General features: G+C 42.4%; 1 protein-coding gene across 2 annotated transcripts in view; it reads left to right on the top strand.

Annotated features, from left to right (window-relative positions):
• Positions 1-5,436: 5,436 nt before the first annotated feature.
• The window catches only part of spon1a (spondin 1a), a 40,278-nt gene continuing 22,966 nt past the window's right edge, over positions 5,437-22,748 (top strand). For both annotated transcript variants that reach the window (XM_061276600.1, XM_061276599.1), the window contains exons 1-6: positions 5,437-5,834; positions 7,305-7,411; positions 11,192-11,325; positions 16,049-16,122; positions 16,464-16,586; positions 17,877-18,025. In XM_061276600.1, coding sequence (XP_061132584.1) covers positions 5,603-5,834; positions 7,305-7,411; positions 11,192-11,325; positions 16,049-16,122; positions 16,464-16,586; positions 17,877-18,025 — 819 coding nt within the window. In that variant the 5' untranslated portion in view covers positions 5,437-5,602. The remainder of the gene's footprint in view (positions 5,835-7,304; positions 7,412-11,191; positions 11,326-16,048; positions 16,123-16,463; positions 16,587-17,876; positions 18,026-22,748) is intronic.

Raw genomic sequence — 22,748 nt, 5'->3', positions numbered from 1 at the left:
AGGTTATATTTATTGATATTCCCTTTTTTTCTACAGATCACGTGCGTAATTTTGACTTAAATTTAAGGTGCGAAATATTTTTTCGTTTTAGACATCATGAAAACGTTATGAACTTGGTCACAGCGATAAAATGTTATATTATGTACGAAAAAAATCCCTCAGGGGAGAGCTACGGAATCTACATTGCTGCCATCTCACATCATTGTGTCTATGTTTTAGTCCACAGCCTACACAGTGACCCGTCTCTGCAAAGTGAACCGTCTCCCCTGCCAGGATGCTCAGTTCAGTTCAAACTAATGACACAAAAAATTGAGTGTGATTTGTATTCAAGCCTCCAGGACTTTCGAAGTCTTACTGACCATATGCAAAGAAAGTTTACTGTGCTTATCTGTTATGCACTTTGGTTTGCCACAAATTGTCAGAATTATCAGGGATTTCTTAAGGACATAAATGACGAATCAAACAGGCATTCAACACACCACTGGGAGAAACTAAACGGACATCTACATGACACACGAAATGCCCCAGGCAAGATTTTCAACACAACAAATAAAGGGGAGAATAGTTTAATGTTGGAATAATCTGTGACAGTACGAGCTACCCCGACATTATGTAAAAGGAACTACATATTGGAGTGAAATATATTTCTTGCCTGAAGGTGGTTGTAAACACATTTTGAATTTATGTTTTTGACAGTGCATATCTTATATCGACCGATTATTATTATTATTTGTTTTTACTTAAGACCTGCATTTTAGATGGAACAATGTTGCATCCAAGAAAATTTACACTTGACATAAATATTACCATAAACCCAGCAGACATATTACTCCATCTCCCCCCACAAATTCAAATAGTTTTCAGGTGTTATAATGAAATGTATGTGACAGGCATTTTGACTTGTTGAGAGCTTCCCTCAATAATTGTGTGCAAGATTTTGACGTTTCGTGTTTTACATTTATACAAATATTTAAATCGAACATATATGGTAGCACCTCCCAATAACTATGCGATTTGTATTCAACAGCATCACAACAATTTAGAGAGAACTGTTTCTTATTATGCTAGTTGTCCCTTTCAATGTACCCTTTTTCTTTGTTTTTGATGTTGTGTGCGGGAAAACTCATTTTATTTTACAATCTTGGTGGAGCGTGGGGGGCTTTGAATTAAGTTATTGTGACATTGTTAGCAGCGGCGCTTGCAATCAGATGCGACATGCAGGACCTCCTCTGCTCTCAGGCCTTATATTTAAAAAATACGTACACACACAAAAGCATCTGAATTTAATGTGTGGCGTTCCCTTGCTAAAGGTCAGCTGCAAAAGGTTAAACCCCTCCTCTAAACGCCCGTAACTTGAGTCATCATGAACAAGTGGAATATATCAGACCTTTGAACCGTTGACCGCCGGAATAACACCGTAAGTTCTCGCTGCAATTTGATGCGTTCCATTGAGAGACTTTGAGAGGCTTTTTTAATCGGTCTGTCAGAGAATGTGAAAGCACTTATGGCAAAAGGTAGCATGGATGTTAAGGTGACATTTAAACAAAACACACAGCGGGATGTCTTGGCCTTCACGTTTATACAGACATGGTGTCCCACCTATGCGGAACGGATTAAAACTAAATGTCTGCCTTCACAAGCATGAGCTAACATGGTCATAATTTGCAGAATATAAGGGCACAGTATAATGGCAGAGTTTCAACTTTCAAGTATTGTTTAAAGCACTGATTTAAATCTATATTTTGGATAGTGATGGGTATGGGATCAAGTCAAGATTAAAGTTATAAATGTCAGGATGTTCATCTTCTTAATTAAACTACGTACAAAGGTCTTAAGAATTCATGTGATTCTGATGTATAAAAAGTAGTTGTACGCAATGGAACACCAAATAAATATCCAAGATAACAAATGGCACAAATAAAATCCAGTTTTACAAGCATTGGTGAATACTTGAATTAAACACCCTGAGATTTTACTGCAACAGTGTTTTCTCAAATTACAGGGCCAATATTTCATGCACTGCAGGTTTTAGGGTGGCCTCCGATGAGTTCAATTTTTATCCTAACAAACCTGGTCATTCTTAAAAAGGACCACAATCGCTTAATTTCAGCCATTTGGCTCTGCTTCCTGTTGTTTCTTTTGTACGAGCTGTTTCTAAGCTGCACAAAATGGCCATCCCTTTTCTTATAACCCCAAGCAGAGAGTCTTTCATCACCTGACACTTTCCTGAAACGGAAATTTCACTATATTGATATACTGTCCTGAATGTTAGCTTTATTTCTTTTCATAAAGACATCAAATCACCCTTGGCCTCAATCACAAAAATTGAAACGCTTCCGACATTTGAAATAAAGATCAACATTTGTACAAACATAGACATAGTGTGGCCTATTTGTGTTTCAACTTTTTAAGAGATTCCCGAGAGACCGATGTAATAATGTACCTTGTGAACAGTGCTTGAAATTGCTGTTGTGGAGTATTGATCTGAATTCAAACAAGTTTATTGATTCCGTTGAATGTCTTTCAAATGTTTCCCTGCTAAAGTTGTAAAAAAAAAAGGTGACAGAATTGGTAAGCAAGAGTAAGAAAGAAACAGCCACATTCCTTCAAAGACCCAAAATGATTTCAGAAAATTATGTCGCAAAAGTAGAAAACCGGTCCATCATGCTTTACAGAACATGAAATTTGACCTCAGTTATTATCTCAAGGATGAACTCCAGCCATCAATTTTAGTGCTTCACGATGTTTACAATGCATGGTACAGTTAAATTAGTTTGACTATGAAACAAAATTAAAAAAAAAGAAAATCAACTGCATTACTAAAAACATTGTGTTTGAACAAGAGTTTCCATGTACCGTAATTTTCGGACTATAAGTCGCACCGGAGTATAAATCGCACCAGCCATAAAATGCCCAAAAAAGTGAAAAAAAAACATATATATGTATATAAGTCGCTCCTGAGTATAAGTCGCCCAACCCCCCCCCCCAAACTATGAAATAAAACGCGACTTATAGTCCGAAAATCACGGTATATATTTTTAAAATTATATTACAGTTAATTCATACCTAGGTTGATCTTCTGTGAATAATGGTTGTCCTTTTCTTGCTCTAGTGGTCATTATTTGTCATGAAGATCAACAGCAGCTCTTTTCATAATATTTCATAATTTGCCGGGAATTCATGCAGGCAATGATTGAGTCGCAACAAAATTGTCCATGGCGGCTTTATGGCGCTGTGTTATCATGGATTAGCATACGTCATTGTCATGCTGGACCGGACGAGGTGTATTGTATTGAGCAGGCTGATATAAATAATGGATAACTGTCAGTGTGCTTTCAAGGCATCGGTGAATAATCTCATATTAGATCACCTATTATTGTAATTCTTATCCTGTACCTATACAGGTTTAATTCAGCCTTAATGAATCTGCAGCAGGGTGGCTCGCTTGCTTAATCAGCGCTCTCTCCAGCTTTACTATGATTCAATTTGGGCCCAATTTGATTTTTCCTTTTGACCTCTATTTCTCTCAAAAACAAACCATGTTTTCTAGTAATAATTGCTGTCAAGACCCAAAGGATTGCAATTTTATTCATGAGCATTTGCTTTAAAAAGAAAGTTCTTTGAAGTTGCTAAGAGAAATTTGGAATTGATGCTGTCTGTGATTCATTAAAACAATGTTTACATGATTTATGTCTTTACAAATTGTTCCGCAGGCTTTAAGGAAATGTCAAAACACAAAATGACTTAGATTTTAAGATTGTAAAAATATAGAATCTGACGATCAAATACAGTTGAAGCGAACATTTTGCTTTTCATTCAACACAGTGTAAATTCTAATGATTTAATGAGGCTTTTTTCACTTTGTTCCCCTTTTTTTTTATCATCAATACAGTCAGACCCAAACTTTTTCACATTAAGGCAATGCATTTTTGTGTCATCCTATTTTCTTCCAGAAAAAGGTCAGCCAAAAGTGAAGGCTATTTTCAGCTCTGCTGTGGTCCACAAAAGTGCATAAAGACAGCTCCGACACACTACATTGACAGCGTGGCCACATCTCAGGCGGTCCCCTGGAGCTGTTCAAGACTAAATGGCCCACTCAAAATTAGCTTTTGACATTATGACGGATCATAGCTGCTTGAACTCAAGCACTTATGTGCATATTTTGGACTTGGGAACCTCTTATGAATCTGAAAACGAGTTCTTACAACATATTAGGCACTATATTAGGCAATCATATTATTCACCCACGAAAAAATAAATACACAATCACGTGTTGACATTCTAAAGTTTCTCCTTTGGTACGACCAAATGAATTGCTTTCAAAGACAATATACTGTACTGTACTATATTCATTTATATTCAAAGACAACACACTGTATTCTATTCTATTCTTCTATTCTTACAACACCAGGAAATAACCTGAAGGTGTAGAAAAATATTAGTTCAGCGTGGGCTACACGACAAAATGCTTTCCTGACACCTGCTGGTATAGTGTTCTATTATCAATACCCTTTTCCAACATCTCTCCATCAATTCAGCAGTATAATAAAAGCGTGCGCACGCTCTCCATTTATCAAAGCACACCAAGATCGGGCTGTATTCTCATTCCACACCCACTGACCCTCTTCAAGTCCGGAATAAACTGCAGGGGTGCAGAAAATGTCACCAAGGATAACATGTAGTCCACCTTCCAAAGCTAGCGATGAATCGTAGGGGATTACTTCTGCACAGTATGCCACATCTTGTGTAATCTTTTTTTCGTGGCTATACAAATCATTGCGAATGATTATGACTACGTATATAAATATATATTTGACCATATATGATGGACAGAGACAGACAGACAGACAGACAGACAGACAGACAGACAGACAGACAGACAGACAGACAGACAGACAGACAGACAGACAGACAGACAGACAGACAGACAGACAGACAGACAGACAGATAGATAGATAGATAGATAGATAGATAGATAGATAGATAGATAGATAGATAGATAGATAGATAGATAGATAGATAGATAGATAGATAGATAGATAGATAGATAGATAGATAGATAGATAGATAGATAGATAGATAGATAGATAGATAGATAGATTAGATAATTTCTCTATATAATTTTTATTAGGTTTTATATAGCGTGTCAATCGATAATTTCTTTTATAGAGATGACAATTAATTTGGCTACTTGCAACTCTTAAGAAAGAATTATGGCTACTTTGTGCGCCCCACTTGCGTGTGGCCAGACTGACACACATATGTCAAACGCATTGCCTTCTATATAGGAATGTTTGACTTTGCCGGTTGGTTGGACAACAGGACAAGCTGTGGTCGTGGAGACAGCCGCGCAACATTCATTCCACGCTCGGCCATTCCACGGACCCCAGCTATCCTCTTTCCACCCTTGCCAGACGCATCCAGTGCGCGCAACTCCTTCGGAGAGTGCACATCGTCGCACCCGTCCGGTCCTTGCCTTCTGCCAAAAGCAAGAATGGATTCATCCTCCTAGCAGACATCACTTTGCTTACATTTTTGTGCAGAAACGGGTCTTTGTTGGAAGTTTTTTTTTCCACTCCTGCAAGTTCTCCAAGATTTTAGGATGGTATCGCGCAGGTTGCATTCGCGCGCCATGCTCCTGCTGTGCCTGATCTCCACAGCGGCGTGCAACGCGTTCATGTCCACGGAGGAGCCCTCTGACACAGGCGCTAAATCGGACGGCTATTGCCACCGCATCTTGCGGGCTCAGAGCGCCAGGAGGGACGCCAACAGCGAGTTTAGGCTTCGCGTGGAGGGAGACCCCGAGAGCTACCAACCAGGGAGCACCTACAGAGGTTAGCGTGGGTCATCACCTCTAATATCACTACGTACTGTTTTGCACGCTTGTTTTATGGTTGTGTTTTTAGTCCCTGTAAGATTAAATACTAAAGCAAATTTAAATGTTATGTCACGAAAAGGAAATTAAAGCAAAATAAGTAAATAATAAAAAATGCACGGAGCTAAAGACTACATCAAGGTTTAATTTATCACCATGATTCCTTTGAAAAACTTTCTTTTCCTTCCTTCCTTCCTTCCTTCCTTCCTTCCTTCCTTCCTTCCTTCCTTCCTTCCTTCCTTCCTTCCTTCCTTCCTTCCTTCCTTCCTTCCTTCCTTCCTTCCTTCCTTCCTTCCTTCCTTCCTTCCTTCCTTCCTTCCTTCCTTCCTTCCTTCCTTCCTTCCTTCCTTCCTTCCTTCCTTCCTTCCTTCCTTCCTTCCTTCCTTCCTTCCTTCCTTCCTTCCTTCCTTCCTTCCTTCCTTCCTTCCTTCCTTCCTTCCTTCCTTCCTTCCTTCCTCTATACCAGCTCAGTGACCTAGTGGTAGAGTGTCCGCCCTGAGACTGGAAGGTTGTGGGTTCAAACCCTGGCCGGGTCATACCAAAGACTATAAAAATGGGACCCATTGCCTCCCTGCTTGGCACTCAGCATTAAGGGTTGGAATTGGGGGGTTAGATCACCAAATGATTCCCGAGCGCGGCACCGCTGCTGCTCACTGCTCCCCTCTCCCCCAGGGGATGGATCAAAATCACATGGGGATGGGTTAAATGCAGAGGACAAATTTCAGATGTGTGTGTGACGATCATTGGGACTTTAACTTTAACTGTATAATTCGTACAAGGGGGAAGAGACGGCCCAAAATTGACAATGACCAAAGGTGTGGCACCTCAGGAGTGCTTCGAAACAAACTGACTTTTGTCTAGCGGTTTTAAATTTCGTATTGGTAGTGTTATAATGTATACCCATATTTCCTAATTATTTATTGATGTATTTTACCTGGAGAGAAAATTTGTATTTTCATAGTTTTCATCGGACAGTGGTAATGATTATTATTATTATTTTTTAAACAGAGCATCTTGAGCAGTTTGTGACAGGTTTTGAACTTTCGACTTTGACGATGTTCTTGTTCCTTTTCGGTTCTCACGCTACTCCTCCCTGTTTTTCTCAATGTAGTTTTCACATCCATGTTTGAAATTTTAAGTACGTATATTGACTGAAGTTCAACAAAGCTTACAGCGTATTGCGGTTGAGTCATGCTGCTTCTTTTGTTCCATTGAATTGCTGTTTATTTTGATAGTCATGACACATTTCATATTACATACCGAAACTTTGGTTTCATCAATATGATTAATCTTGCACATCTAGAAATCTGAAACTTATTTGCAAGGAAAGAATGGAATGTCGACACAGCGCAGGGAGATTATGTTCTGACGGCTGTGGCATCTGGCTCAAACTTTATCTCACTTTCTCATTTTATTCACCTCCATCCAGTGACTCTGTTTGCAACCAACCCCTCCTACTTCAGAGGTTTCACTCTCATCGCCTTGAAGGAGGGTGCAGCAGGAGACAAGGAGAATGACTACATTGGAAATTTCCAGGTAGGATAGAATATTCAGAACAATTCTCATTAGTATAGTCACATCACCATTTGTTACTCGTCTAAAAAGCGGAATCTTTCCCGTCAACGTTCCCTTCTGCTATATATTTCTGTTATTTAATGTATGGCTCTGTGAACATAAGCAACATATGGAGCTAGTCTTGTGTGTGTTTTACTTTGCACTCAAAGAAACTGGTGGAGTGTAGATTGCCAATTAGCATTTTATCTAGCCTGGGGAAGAAGAAGGAAGGAAGCGAAATGTTGAGATGACAGACAGCAGGGTGCTGCTACACACACCTGACTATGGTGAGGGGTCCAAATAAATCTGCGGTTCAAATGCAGTGCAAGCAGCAGAGGAGAATACTGGTTGATGGTCTGAGAAATTATCATCATGGCGTATGCCTGAGTCACCTTTATCGTCTTCATTATTAATTTCAACACGAACATTTAAAATGATATTCATATACCACTAACAGTATGCTTCATTAGGTACACTTGAGCACATTAATGAAAGGCAAGGGCTAGATGAAAATTTCTGCTCAATGTTTAGATTGACCACTGCTATGCAAGCTATTATTTAACAATGTTTTGTATTGCGGATGTAGTTAAACTGCACTTCATCAATCTTAGGGTTGGGTCCAATATTTTGCTTGTCTATAGTGAATGAGGTAAGCAAAATATCATTCTCCCTCCACGTCTGTCGATCAAAACTGATCTTTGTAGAGGCAGATTCTAAAGAAACCCATTCAATTGTAAAGGTGTGGAACCCAAAGTGTGTCCAAGGATAAGAAAGGATAGAACACATGGGACTGCTTTAAGATCAAATCAAAGTAGCCTATTATGCAGTGTCTTTGTAATTTTGGTCAAAAACATAATTAGAGACAACCACATGTTTGAGTGCTGGGATGAAATCCTTGTTTTTGCTAGACAGGACAGATTTAGCAGCATATTCCGATTTTTTTTATTTTATTTACTGAATCTACAGCCCAATCTGCTGTGCACAAACCGCATAGACCAGAGTTACACCACTCTGCGGTGGCACTCGCTGTGAACTTAGCCACTAAATTTTGAGGACATAAAAAGTAGAATATTCTATTTTTGCCCTGCAGACTCCTCACATCTCGTTTCGGGATTCTTTCTTTTCTTTTACATCCCAGCCTGGAGTTGCTTGATATTAGAGGATGCTAAAACATTATACTGTAGGTTGTTTCCGCATTGATGGGTAGAAAGGAACATATGTTGGGCCAAAGGGTACGAAAACATTGCGCTCTATTTTCAGAGATGGTGAAACTGCGACTTGGCGCATGTGCTGGCGGATTCGGATTTTCGTATCACCGCAAGGCTTGCTGCAACTGCTCATGTCAATTTGTCAAAGAGGTTTTTGCCATTCTGGGTGGATCAGTGCTATAGAAGGAGTGTCTTGGAGATGGTGGAGTGACAATTTGGTGGCATAAAGTCGATCTTAATCTTACGTTGTTTGCACAGACCATGTCTTTGTGGGTGATGCAGGGTCGATAGCTGGTTTAATGTAACACATTTTATACATAAAGATGTGAACAAAGGGCATCAAACTGAATCATTGGTATAAAATTTGCTAGATTTGATTAAAAAAATCATCCCACATACAGCATAGCTTTTGGGGAGGGGGCAGTTCCAACTTTGCATGTGCCTTTTCCTTACTGCGACACTAAAGTGAGGCAAGTGCACAATTGTTGTCAGCATCGTGTAATCCACCATTATGCAGAGATATGCTACATGCCACACACGATTTACTGCTGTCTTATCCCTGAAGTCATGTGACCAAGCGGCAAAAAATAAATGCTGCCAAAATATACAGTACAGTATATTCCCCTACTTTCACCATCTCACTAAATCTTTTGTGTTATATAGCTTTTGTAAACTGCACACACATCTTGCCCAATGCACACTCATCTAATGCTTCCATTCTTCTTTTCTTACATGGGTGGGCAGGCGTCCAGGCTGGGAGAATAAGCAAAAGCCTCGGCACAAGATGTTATTTGACGCCCAGCTCATTGGAAATCTCAGCGCGCTCCATCGCGTCATCGTCTCAGGACAGCTCCTGACTTCATGAGAAACACTTTTATCCAACCCTCAACTGCCACTGCATGTGCATGTTAGAGTGGTTAAACCGGTGGGCGGTATCTCACGGGACTATACTTCTCGTAAAATATGTTGGTGGGGGTGCGGTTGTCAAGCGGAGGGCAGGCAAGGGCAGATTGGGGTTTGAGACAAGTCAAACTCATGAGGCTTTAGCAAAGCTTGGAATAATGTACATAATAGGATAATAGAACATACTTAAATAATGTTCTTAAAGCCAAACATCTACCACATGCAAACTGTGCCTATTTTTCCATGATTGAATTGTTCCACTATCTTTTTTTGTCACATCTGACAGGAAGGAGTCCGTAAACCACACATCAAAAGCTTCTGTTTGGTAATTGGTTGTTTCTTTTAGTGGATACTTTGTTTAATTGATACCCATGAGGCTTCACTGATTTTAACGTGTCCTGACTTGATATCAGGTCACAGGAGGATTCCGTTAATAAACCATGGATATGTTGAGGGGCGATTAATTTGACAGGCCACCCATGCACACGTGCACTCACACACAAGTAAGGTGAGGACTGTTGAAAAATGTCCTCTCTCTTTCTTAATACTGTGCACAGTCCAGTGTTCTTAAGGATGTCATCATCATCATCCTCCTCATTGTCATGATCCTCATCATCATCATCATCCGATCATCATCCACACACAATTACAAATATAGCGTGAAATGGGTAGACCAACCAATGGTCCAAATTCATCTCTTTGCATAAACAAGTTCTAGAATGTCTAAAATGAACTTTGCAGCCAATTCTTGGAGGCAATCCTGGATTTGCTTGAGTGAATCAGGCCCTGCAGACAACATGTTCTTCGTGCCTCAAAATATGCTTCTCAGTGTGGTTTCAAAAATATGTCCTTGCAAGTCCACAATATTCGCACACGGAGGCAGACACTCAGATAGATCAGTCCACATACACACTTTTCACCATCATAAAATATACTCTCCAGTGTGGTTTGATGTCCTCACGCTTCGCATATGTATTTCCTATGAGCACACGTACACAAACACTGACACACACTCCCTCATGCACGCAAGCACGTCCACACTAAACTCCATCCATTTTCCAGGGGGAATCGTTCATACCGTGAACTGACAAAGTGAAAATTCCCTGCTGACAGCTTCATGGCGGCGGGATGTTCTTGCTTTTAGAGCCCTGATGCTGCCTCTTCCAAAAGAAACGTGTTCTATTTTACCTGTTGTCGATATTGGCTTTACACTTTTTAAATATTCTATAACCGTATATTACGTGTTATGAATCATGAATACACGGCACAGTTCATGTGCATGCATCAGACTGGGCTTTTTTTAATGACACTGAGTCAATATTGATGATTAAAAATGTGGGAGTTTATTTTCTGATGGACCGCAGTATTGCTCTTTGCAATTCAAATTTTTTTTTCACCAGTAACATCCATTTGAGTTCAGGAATTAGTTTCCATTGAGTGTAGCCAACTAGAACAACGTGGCAGTCAAAATGTAAAGCATCACATTTCTGCATCTTCATTATTCCCACACACAACCATTGCCACAAGCATGGAAGCTTTACCTTACGCTTGACTTTTGAAGAACATGACAATGTAGTTGGAACAATTGTGTTCCAGGGCAAGTCTGAGTATTATTTCCATCTAATATACTACATTTCTATTGATTCTACAGATAATTGATGAGGAGGAAACACAGTATATGATCAACTGCCCACCTGCAGTGACAGAGGGGACACCTCGCCGACGAACAAGTATCCAGGTTTTCTGGACCGCGCCACCTAGTGGCTCTGGCTGTGTATACCTCAAGTATGTATATCAAGTATTTTTATTTAAAAAACAACAAATAAACAATATTATTACATAATTATTATACATGAATATTCTGGTTGTTCAAACTTGTGCTGCATTCAATTTGAAACTCTGATGCATTGAGCACAGCTATGAGCACATATGAAGACCTGGTATTAATTCCGTTTCACAATTTAAGGAGAATGGTGAAAAGGAGACTGTCATTTTCTTTTCCACTTGTCCTCTGGAGCTATTTATTAACCTGTATTGGGTTTTACCTTTGATTGACACCAATAAATGCCTCTGTTGTGTGCCTTCCGGGCCCACTCAGAAACTATGTTATTCTTGTTCAGCTGAAGACAGATCATGGCAGATATCCTTTTTTTAATCCGCAACCATGGGGAAATATTGAGGCGGTGTTTGCTAAAGGGTATCTCTGAGCTGGAAAAATATATTCTTTCTGATCAATGAATTGGATAATTTTCATCCCTGTTGTTTATTTGGTCACAAACAGTAGGGATAATAAGATGCATCGCTTATCTCAGCGGGACAGGGGTTTTCTCTTTCGTAATAAATTGTTCTTGCAACACATATCCATCCATCTGTCCGTCCAGTTTCCATTGCTGCTTATCCCTTTAAGATTACCTCAGACCTGACAAAGTGCAAAAGGCAAACAACACCATGGACTTGTCACCAGACCATCACAGGGAAGTGGCTAAGAGTCGGAATTTAGTAGGAATAGACCCTGCATTAGATGCACCAAAATTAGCCATGTGAACTATTACGCTACAGAGAGCTACTTCATCACATCTCATAGGTGGTCACAAAAAATCTATTTGTTTTTGTATTCATCTTTTAATTTCATCTTTATGGGCCTTGCCATAGTGCTCTTAGAAGACTGAAAGTGGAGATACTTAAAATGAAGACAAAATAGCAGAGCCTTGACATTGGGGAAGGAAAGAGGAAGAGCGTGAAAAGCTTATTGTTCAAAAGAGATACGTCTGGAAATCATGATTACAGGCTGGCAGTGGGTATTTATCACGGCTTCTTCTCTCACCCGCAGATGTCAAAATGAAGGTTGTTGTGTGCCTTTGGGCTGCATCACAACAAAAGTTTTAATAAAGTCATATTGATCGAAGAGGTGCTACACATGTAACGACCTATCAAGTGCAATTTTCTTTTTGGGTATGAGAGCCATTCATAGAGAAGAGATTGTCACACTTATTGTAAAATGGCAGTGGTTGGAAAGACAGATGCAGTCAACAAATATTTTCAGCAGGATGGTAAGCCATCAGTGCGTACAAATTTTGTTCTCCAAGCCAACTAAAAGTATTCCTTGCTAAGACTGCTTCAACATTATATTGTTATGCACATATGCCACCTTGCCAAAACATTCCCTGAAAATCAGTGATGAAATTCTTGCCTAATCATGCAAATACACAAAAACATTGGCAACAACAATGCAAATATTTGCAAATTTTGCAGGTTATCTCTCGTTACTGTAAGAAACGTCCAACACTTGTTTTTCTTTCGATTTCATTTCTGAGCGAATCTGTACATCTGTCAGTCTAAATCTAAGATGTCATTATCAAAACAACATACGTATTTGAAATTAGAAGCATATCTGTCACATGTTGCCCCTCCCGAGTGGTTTACTGCAGCATAATTGGTGGGCAGTTTATGTCTTTCAAATGGAAAGCTTGAGGTTGGGCTTAAGGTTACTTCATGATGATAGAGTCGGACGGCAATGCTTATTCTTGTCCTACGTCCTGAGCAATAAATAACCTTTTAAACTATTTAGCATGCAGTTATAGTACCATGCGCCAATGTTGTGTCTGTTGATACAATGTCTAATTTGCAACTGGGTTTTGTTGACTGCACATAAGGGAAACTATTTTGTTCACTGACCACAGCAAGATACTGTTGTCCAAAATGTGTACTTTTCATCAGCAGTCCTGGAGTCTGCTGGACATATTCAACACATTCCAGAAGAAACATTACCAAATACTTGCCAGCAAGTCAGAACAAGTTGTTTCACTAGTATGTCTCCGCACCACTGTTAAGACGACTAACCGAAAAGACAATCTGTTCACTGTCAGTGACAAAGCCGAGGCTTCTATTTTATGTGTCTATGTATTTGAACTGTAAATAATTGCCTTCCACGCATTTTACCAGGATCCACCTCATCATAAAACTGAATGTGACCTGTAAATGCCGAAAGTGAAACTACTTTGCCACAGCTGAAGCTGCAGGTTTCATTCATTCTAGTTCTTAAAGCCATAATAAGTCATATGCGAGTACAGCAGTGACTTGTGAAGTTTCCGCCATCAATTTTCTCTCCATTTGTAGGTGGGAGGCAATTTATTCCTCATCTCCGTCTGGTGTGAGATATGCGGGGTCGTGTGTTGCACTCTGATAGGCGGTATTAGTGAGACAGTGAACATCCTACCGCATGGAAGTGTCAAACTCTACCTCTTTCAAATATCGATAGGAGAACGAGCACAGTTATCACATGCTTTTTGTGCACGTTTCACACTGTATCTTCTTAAAGTTTTTTTCAAGCTACAGGAGGGGCAAAAAGAAATTAATTAATAGAGTTAATCTCTGGTTGACGCCGTGGTAGGGCAAAATGTGAATTAAAATTTTCTTCACATCTGAGCTTTAAAAGGAAATCATTTTTGAAAGAAAACAATAATTCTCTCTCTCTCTCTCTCTCTCTCTCTCTCTCTCTCTCTCTCTCTCTCTCTCTCTCTCTCTCTCTCTCTCTCTCTCTCTCTCTCTCTCTCTCTCTCTCTCTCTCTCTCTCTCTCTCTCTCTCTCTCTCTCGCGCGCGCGCACACGCACGCACGCACTCTTTCAAATCAATGCACTTTAGGCGTGATTGGAATCGGTTGCAGCGTGGACCTTGCGAAGTGAGATAGAATTTAAATTGGATGTTAAGTAAGCATTACTGCACTTGATTGTCTGGCCAGCCCAGTAAAGTGGGCGATGGGGCAGCAGTGTGTGCAACTCACAATGTGATACAGTATATGAAATTGGGCTGAGATTGAATTAAAGTGTGAACAATTAGAGCAGTGCCAGTGGCATCGCTTTCCTTAAATCTTTACATTTGCATTAAGTCTTTTTTGCACAGAAATAAGTTGATTCCACATATGAATCATCAATAATATTAAGTACACTTGAATAACTAATGAGATTAAAAGAAGGCCATGAGTACACGAGACTGACGTTTTCATTAATTTTGTATTGCGTGCTACTTGAAAGACAACAATTTTAGTTTGCATTTTTTGCTTTCTAACTGCATTGTCATTGTCTACCTTTTCCCTCAGTGGTTATCCATCACTGACTGTTGATATTGTCAGTTGTTATAGCAGTAACATATTAGCTGTAATGTCGCTCCATGTCTCTTTCCAGGTTAATCAATACAAACAGTTGCAAAAATTACCATCCTTTTACAGCAAAAAAGGTCTGGCAAGTAAATGTAACAATTGTTTTGGTTTTGAAAAACTACAATATCGAGTGGGAAACAAAATGATTCGACTGGTAGTCATGTTATGAAAGTAGCCTATAATTAGGAATAGAAGGGTTAGTCTTTTGTTATGAAAACAAAAAGTCATTATTACTGTTTAATTTGAAAACACATTCAAGTTTAATAAAAATAAATGTGTCATTTGTAATGTGTTTTGTAATTTGATTTGGCATTGTTGTATTGTTAAATGCCAGTATTTATGAATATCAATCTCAGGCTTCCACAGCTGGTCAAAAATAATAGAGATGTTTTACACTTCAGAGAGTAACACAATTAATGACTTTTCAAAAGCCATTATTAGTGGTATAATTACTAAGCAGAAACACAGTATGATGTATTACATACTTAAAATAAAATAAATAAAAATGCATAATTTCAGTGAGCAAGTCTGTAAGGGAAGGAATTATGGCTCCTCGCCTATTGAGACCAAATCCAATATCGTCTTGATTTAACGGAGAAATATATAACTCATGGCAGTACTTCAGAGTCAATATTAGCAAGGTCCACTAATACTGCTTTGCTCATCTTGATGTAGAAAACTGGAATCCAACAAAAATAATGTTGGAGGTTTTTACATTCCAAATGAATAGCTTAACATTTCATCAACAGTATCCATAAGGGATCGACTCATACAACAAACTTAGAGATCAAGAGAGAATTGCAATATCTGGCATTATACACTTATTTTTACGCATCTAATTTCATGCACTGTATATGCATTCCACTGTGTGCAGCTAAACTTAGTTTGATACTCTGCTTTAATTGGTATGCGACCAGTCCAGCTGGACCATCCAGCCCTTCCATTCACATTCACACACCACATTGTTTGGGGTTCATCCCCATGGAAACGTCTTTGCAGCCATCACTGCCTGAAGGGCTTGTGTTAGAATGTTAGATGGCAGGGGGCTTGTATTCTGCCCTCATCTGTTTGGTCTCTGAAAAGGTTTGTTTGGGACCAATTTACATGTCAACATCCTACCAGTTAAAGGAACAAGGCTCTTTGACAGCTCAATTTGCACAAGGTCTCAGCTTCCATCTCCGAAAGCATACTTTGATATGCTTATGTGTCAATGAAAATATGAACAAACATTTTCTCATGGTGGGCTCTTAAAAAGCTCAAAGTTCATCATTTGATTTTACACACCAGGTGTATAGACGGAAACACTTCTAATAATCTTCTCACTACTCTCATCTCTTGTTATGCTTGTGCAGGGCAAGCATTGTGCAGAAGAAGATCATCTATTTCCAGGATGAAGGCTCACTTACTAAGAAGATGTGTGAGAAAGGTAAGATTCCCTGCCAGTTCCTGGATATACTCAGGATCCCTTTAGGGAATTCACTTTGCCTCCACATTTCACACTGCTTCACTCTTGGTTTTGATGATGTTCCACCCAGCTGTTGGGGTTTGGAGTGAATGACGGTAATTGGGATTAACCCCCTGGAGATATGTGACATTGGATGCCACACTGACAAAAACAACCATGCTCCTTTTCTCATGTCCAACGTTCCCCTTCCTCTGGCTTCCCACCTTCAGTACTTAAATTCCAATCTCCTGAATAATGGTCTCACTGAGTGCCTGTCAATTTCACTTCCTTGACGTTTTCCCCAATCCCTCATTTAAATGCAGAATCTCTGGATGGAGATGGTACAGATAAACCCCTGCTTGACTGCTGCGCCTGTGGAACAGCCAAGTACAGAGTCACCTTCTATGGGAACTGGTCAGAGAAGATTCATCCCAAAGACTACCCACGTAAGCGTACACTAATCTGCTCTTTATCATGTCGCCTTTGTTTTGTCATACATTTCATCTTAATCGTGAGTCCGCTTGGAAACTCCAGGCTTGCCAGTTTGTGAAATGTGTGTGTGTTCAAAACCTTGTGCCTCTCGATCAGGATGTGAATGTATTCAGGGATTACCGTGCCTCTCTCTCTCTCTGTCTCTCTCTCTCTCTCTCTCTCTCTGTCTCTCTCTCTGTCTCTCTCTCTCTCTCTCTGTCTCTCTCTCTGTCTCTCTCTCTGTCTCTCTCTCTCTCTGTCTCTCTCTGTCTCTCTCTCTGTCTCTCGCTCTCTCGCTCTCTCGCTCTCTCGCTCTCTCTTTAAAATTCCGACCAAGTAGATCAATATACTGTTGAGAGTGGTGTAAGATAAACCCTCAGATTGAAGGTAACCTTAATTCACCATCTGAAACACATTCTCAAATACAATTAGTCGTTTTATTAGGTACACTTATTTTAAAGGTCTTGATGGGAAAATTGTAAACAGGCATGAGCCTGATGCATTGGCACAACAGAAAGTTACTGCTTCATTTGCCTGAAGCGGTGCAGCCACTTCAAAAAGACAGATTTTTGTTGTTGTTTTTTTTTCCCCGCTCTGCTCTAGTTTTTCATTCAGGCATTTTAATTTCTCTCATTTCCCTTCTGTGTGTTTTCTTCTCACACTACCATGGTACGTGCTTTTACATGAGTGGAGGGTGTTTACTTATGATAATTAGAACGAGCTGGCATGTATTTGCAATTTAACATTCGATTAACAAATACGCGGGAACTGATGTCAACCTTTCTGAAAATGGTATTTACTAATCTATTTCATGAAACAAAGTCATGAAAAAGAAAAACTATCTTTTTTTTTCATGAATTCAAAAAGTGATTTGATCCAGAAACTTTGTTTTTACCAATCCTGAGTAAAAATCCATGTTTTAATTATAATACATCACCAAGCCTTTTTGTAAGACACCAATGCCTATAAAGAATGTCTGGCCAAATATTGATGCTAATGATTAGGACTCCGTGATGTCATGACCAAACGCTGCACAGAAAAATGAACATGCAACGCACATTTTTGCATAATAGATTGTGTAAGAATGTGAGGGAAAAAAACACATGTTGATGAAATGACAGAGCTATTTAAAAAATACGGAAAAGGCGACTACTATCACTTTGCTTTGCAGATGGGTAACCAAAGAAATCTCATTTCTTGAGCTGTGCTCCAACACATGGAGAATAGCTAAGGGCTTACCTTGTGTGTGGGTGCCTTCTTAACAGGTCGTGCCAATCACTGGTCAGCCATTATTGGCGCATCCCACTCGAAGAACTATGTGCTGTGGGAATATGGAGGCTTGGCCAGTGATGGGGTCAGACAGGTAGCTGAGCTTGGATTGCCTGTCAAAATGGAAGAGGAGATCAGACAAAAGGTAAGACAAAAATATTGAGACACCTGCTAACCCTTGCACTCTGCCAAAAATAATTGATACAAATGCTGGATTTTTCTTTCCTCACACCAAATTAATACAAGCAACCTTTCACATAACGTTGATATCATAAAATTCTGCATAATTTCTTGAAAATAATTTTAATTTTAGGAGAACTTGTCTAAGGCCGAAGTCGTTGATTAGTGATTTCTCTCCCAGTATTCATATATACTTTATGTACGAACCTTTCACATCGTAGGTGCAGGAGCAGCTATTGATTTTCTTTGTCCTGAACCTGCTGTATTCAATTAGTCTGACACTGTTGTCCAGACTAGTTAGATCATTCAAGTAGCTCTGCTATTCTTAACCAACTCCTGTGGGTCCCGGAAGGAATCCATCCATCCATCCATTTTCTGTACCGCTTAGTCCCCACTGGGGTCGCGGGCGTGCTGGAGCCTATCCCAGCCGTCATCGGGCAGCAGGCGGGGGACACCCTGAACCGGTTGCCAGCCAATCGCAGGGCACACAGAGACAAACAACCATCCGCACTCGCACTCATACCTAGGGACAATTTGGAGTCTTCAATCGGCCTACCAAGCATGTTTTTGGGATGTGGGAGGAAACCGGAGTGCCCGGAGAAAACCCACGCGGGCCCGGGGAGAACATGCAAACTCCACACAGGGAGGGCCGGAGGTGGAATCGAACCTGCACCCTCCTAACTGTGAGGCGGACGTGCTACCCGAGTGCGCCACCGAGCCGCCCCCGGAAGGAATCCATCCATCCATCCATCCATCTTCTTCCGCTTATCCGGGGTCGGGTCGCGGGGGCAGCAGCTTCAGGAGGGACTCCCAGACTTCCCTCTCCCCAGCCACTTCGTCTAGCTCATCCCGGGGGATCCCAAGGCGTTCCCAGGCCAGCTGAGAGACATAGTCTCTCCAGCGCGTCCTGGGTCGTCCCCGGGGTCTCCTACCGGTGGGACATGCCCGGAACACCTCCCCAGGGAGGCGTCCAGGAGGCATCCTGATGAGATGCCCGAGCCACCTCATCTGGCTCCTCTCAACGTGGAGGAGCAGCGACTCTACTCCGAGTCTCTCCCGGATGACCGAACTTCTCACCCTATCTCTAAGGGAGAGCCCGGACATCCTGCGGAGAAAACTCATTTCGGCCGCTTGTATCCGGGATCTCGTTCTTTCGGTCACGACCCATAGCTCGTGACCATAGGTGAGGGTAGGAGCGTAAATCGACCGGTAAATTGAGAGCTTTGCCTTTTGGCTCAGCTCTCTCTTTACCACGACGGACCGGTACAAAGTCCGCATTACTGCCGACGCTGCACCGATCCGCCTGTCGATCTCGCGCTCCATTCTCCCCTCACTCGTGAACAAGACCCCAAGATACTTAAACTCCTCCACTTGGGGCAGGATCTCATCCCCGACCTGGAGAGGGCATTCCACCCTTTTCCGATCGAGGACCATGGACTCGGATTTGGAGGTGCTGACCTTCATCCCGACCGCTTCACACTCGGCTGCGAACCGCTCCAGTGAGAGCTGGAGATCACGGCCTGAAGAAGCCAACAGCACCACGTCGTCTGCAAAAAGCAGAGACGCGATGCTGAGGTCCCCAAACCGGACACCCTCAACGCCTCGGCTGCGCCTAGAAATTCTGTCCATAAAAACTATGAACAGAATCGGTGACAAAGGGCAGCCTTGGCGGAGTCCAACCCTCACTGAGAACGAATCCGACTTACTGCCGGAAATGCGGACCAAACTCTGGCATCGGTGATACAGGGACCGAACCGCCCTTATCAGTTGGCTCGGTACCCCGTACTCCCGAAGCACCCCCCAGAGAACCTCCCGAGGGACACGGTCGAACGCCTTCTCCAAGTCCACAAAACACATGTGGACTGGTTGGGCGAACTCCCATGCACCCTCGAGGATCCTGCTGAGGGTGAAGAGCTGGTCCACTGTTCCACGGCCAGGACGAAAGCCACACTGTTCCTCCTGAATCCGAGGTTCGACCTCCCGACGGACCCTCCTCTCCAGCACCCCTGAATAGACCTTCCCAGGGAGGCTGAGGAGTGTAATTCCCCTGTAATTGGAACACACCCTCCGGTCCCCCTTCTTAAAGAGGGGAACCACCACCCCAGTCTGCCAATCCAGAGGCACTGTCCCCGATGTCCACGCGATGCTGTAGAGACGTGTCAGCCATGACAGCCCCACAACATCCAGAGCCCTTAAGAAATCCGGGCGGATCTCGTCCACCCCCGGGGCCTTGCCACCGAGGAGTTTTTTAACTACCTCAGTGACTTCAACCCCAGAGATTGGAGAGTCCGCCTCAGAGTCCCCAGGCCCTGCCTCCACAATGGAGGGCGTGTCGGTGGAATTGAGGAGGTCTTCGAAGTATTCTCTCCACCGAAACACGACGTCCCTAGTCGAGGTCAGCAGCACGCCATCTCCACTGTAAACAGTGTTGACGTTGCACTGCTTCCCCCTCCTGAGACGCCGGATGGTGGACCAGAATTTCCTCGAAGCCGTCCGGAAGTCATTCTCCATGGCCTCGCCAAACTCCTCCCACGCCCGGGTTTTTGCCTCAGCAACCGCCGAAGCCGCGTTCCGCTTGGCCATCCGGTACCTGTCAGCTGCCTCGGGAGTCCCGCAGGCCAAAACGGCCCGATAGGACTCCTTCTTCAGCTTGACGGCATCCCTTACCGCCGGTGTCCACCAGCGGGTTCGGGGATTGCCGCCACGACAGGCACCAATGACCTTACGGCCGCAGCTCCGGTCGGCCGCCTCAACAATGGAGGCGCGGAACAAGGTCCACTCGGACTCAATGTCCCCCGCCTCCCCCGGGACCTGGGAAAAGTTCTGCCGGAGGTGGGAGTTGAAGCTCTTCCTGACAGGGGATTCCGCCAGACGTTCCCAGCAGACCCTCGCAGAACGTTTGGGTCTGCCATGTCGGACCGGCATCTTCCCCCACCATCGGAGCCAACCCACCACCAGGTGGTGATCAGTTGACAGCTCCGCCCCTCTCTTCGCCCGAGTGTCCAAAACATGCGGCCGCAAATCCGATGACACGACTACAAAGTCGATCATCGAACTGCGGCCTAGGGTGTCCTGGTGCCAAGTGCACACATGGACACCCTTATGTTTGAACATGGTGTTCATTATAGAAAATCCGTGTCGAGCACAGAAGTCCAACAATAGAACACCGCTCGGGTTCAGATCGGGGGGGCCGTTCCTCCCAATCACGCCCTTCCAGGTCTCACTGTCATTGCCCACGTGAGCATTGAAGTCACCCAGTAGAACGATGGAGTCCCCAGAAGGAGCGCTCTCCAGCACCTCCTCCAGGAACTCCAAAAAGGGTGGGTACTCTGAACTGCCGTTTGGTGCATAGACACAAGCAACAGTCAGGACCCGTCCCCCCACCCGAAGGCGGAGGGAGGCTACCCTCTCGTTCACCGGGGTGAACCCCAATGTGCAGGCGCCCAGCCGGGGGGCAATAAGTATACCCACACCTGCTCGACGCCTCTCACCGTGGGCAACTCCAGAGTGGAAGAGAGTCCAGCCCCTCTCGAGAGTGCTTGAACCGGAACCCAAACTGTGCGTGGAGGCAAGTCCGACTATATCTAGTCGGAACTTTTCTGCCTCGCACACCAGCTCGGGCTCCTTTCCAGCCAGAGAGGTGACATTCCATGTCCCAAGAGCCAGCTTCTGCAGCCGGGGATCAGACCGCCAAGGTCCCTGCCTTTGGCCGCCGCCCAGCTCACACTGCACCCGACCCCTGAAGGAATCCATTTGATGAAATGTCTTTTGAATATTACAGAAGTAATATTGATAAAGCCATCGATAAAATTCATGACTAGACATCTTTGTATCGGATGTAACAAGGACTGGCAGTTTTTATCCCCCAATGGGGCTCAAGGACCACTTTCATAGTTGAGGTCCACATGCATTTAGATAGCAATCTTCGAGTATTGTATTCTCTGCCTTCTTGTGTTTTTATTATCTCCACAAATAGCATGTTATGTTCCTTCTCCTTTCCCTGTTCTCCACGGCTGTCTCTCCCACCCAGTCCTAAAATAACTGATGCTGGCAAAGCAGATGGTCTCACAGAGTGCTTATTGTTGGCTAATATTGAAGACCTGAAGTCACAGCAGATAATGAGAGTACAGTGTGAGCAACGGGGTCTCTGCCCTTGCTGACTTCTGGCTGCTCTTACTTTTCTTTCAAATCATGTAAAGCGAGTGATTAGGCGCTAGATATAAATGCACACACTGGGTGGTTTGGATTTAACATAGTCTGTCAGGTTTGATCGTCAAAAATAAACTGAATTGAAAGAAATGTGACCTTTTGGGCTGTGTGGTTTGGTTGCTGGGGTAGTCAGGAGAAAATGTCTCTGTTGTATGAATGCAGGTTGATGATCCATGAGAATCCTGATTGGTTCGATACTTGAGAATTGAGTGTTATTATTCAGAACCTTGGAGCCATTGCATAATCAATCGGTTTCAATACTGTTTTATTTCAGTGATCGACGTATTCATGTCAATACTTTTATATTTTAATTAAGTTGGTTCTGATTAAAAATATTAAAATATTCACTAGTTAATCAATAGTTCTTATTTCATTATTAATTATTTTTGAGGACTAATTTTCACTTTTACGTGACTCATATTATTCTACACCAAGTCCACTCTCACTACAATTATTAGACACTGAAAAAAAGGTGGACT

The sequence above is a fragment of the Syngnathus typhle genome, linkage group LG4, assembly GCF_033458585.1.
Source record: "Syngnathus typhle isolate RoL2023-S1 ecotype Sweden linkage group LG4, RoL_Styp_1.0, whole genome shotgun sequence".
In the NCBI taxonomy this organism is placed as follows: domain Eukaryota; kingdom Metazoa; phylum Chordata; class Actinopteri; order Syngnathiformes; family Syngnathidae; genus Syngnathus; species Syngnathus typhle.
Note: the sequence above shows the minus strand (reverse complement) of the source record. Positions and strands in the feature narration are given on the sequence as shown.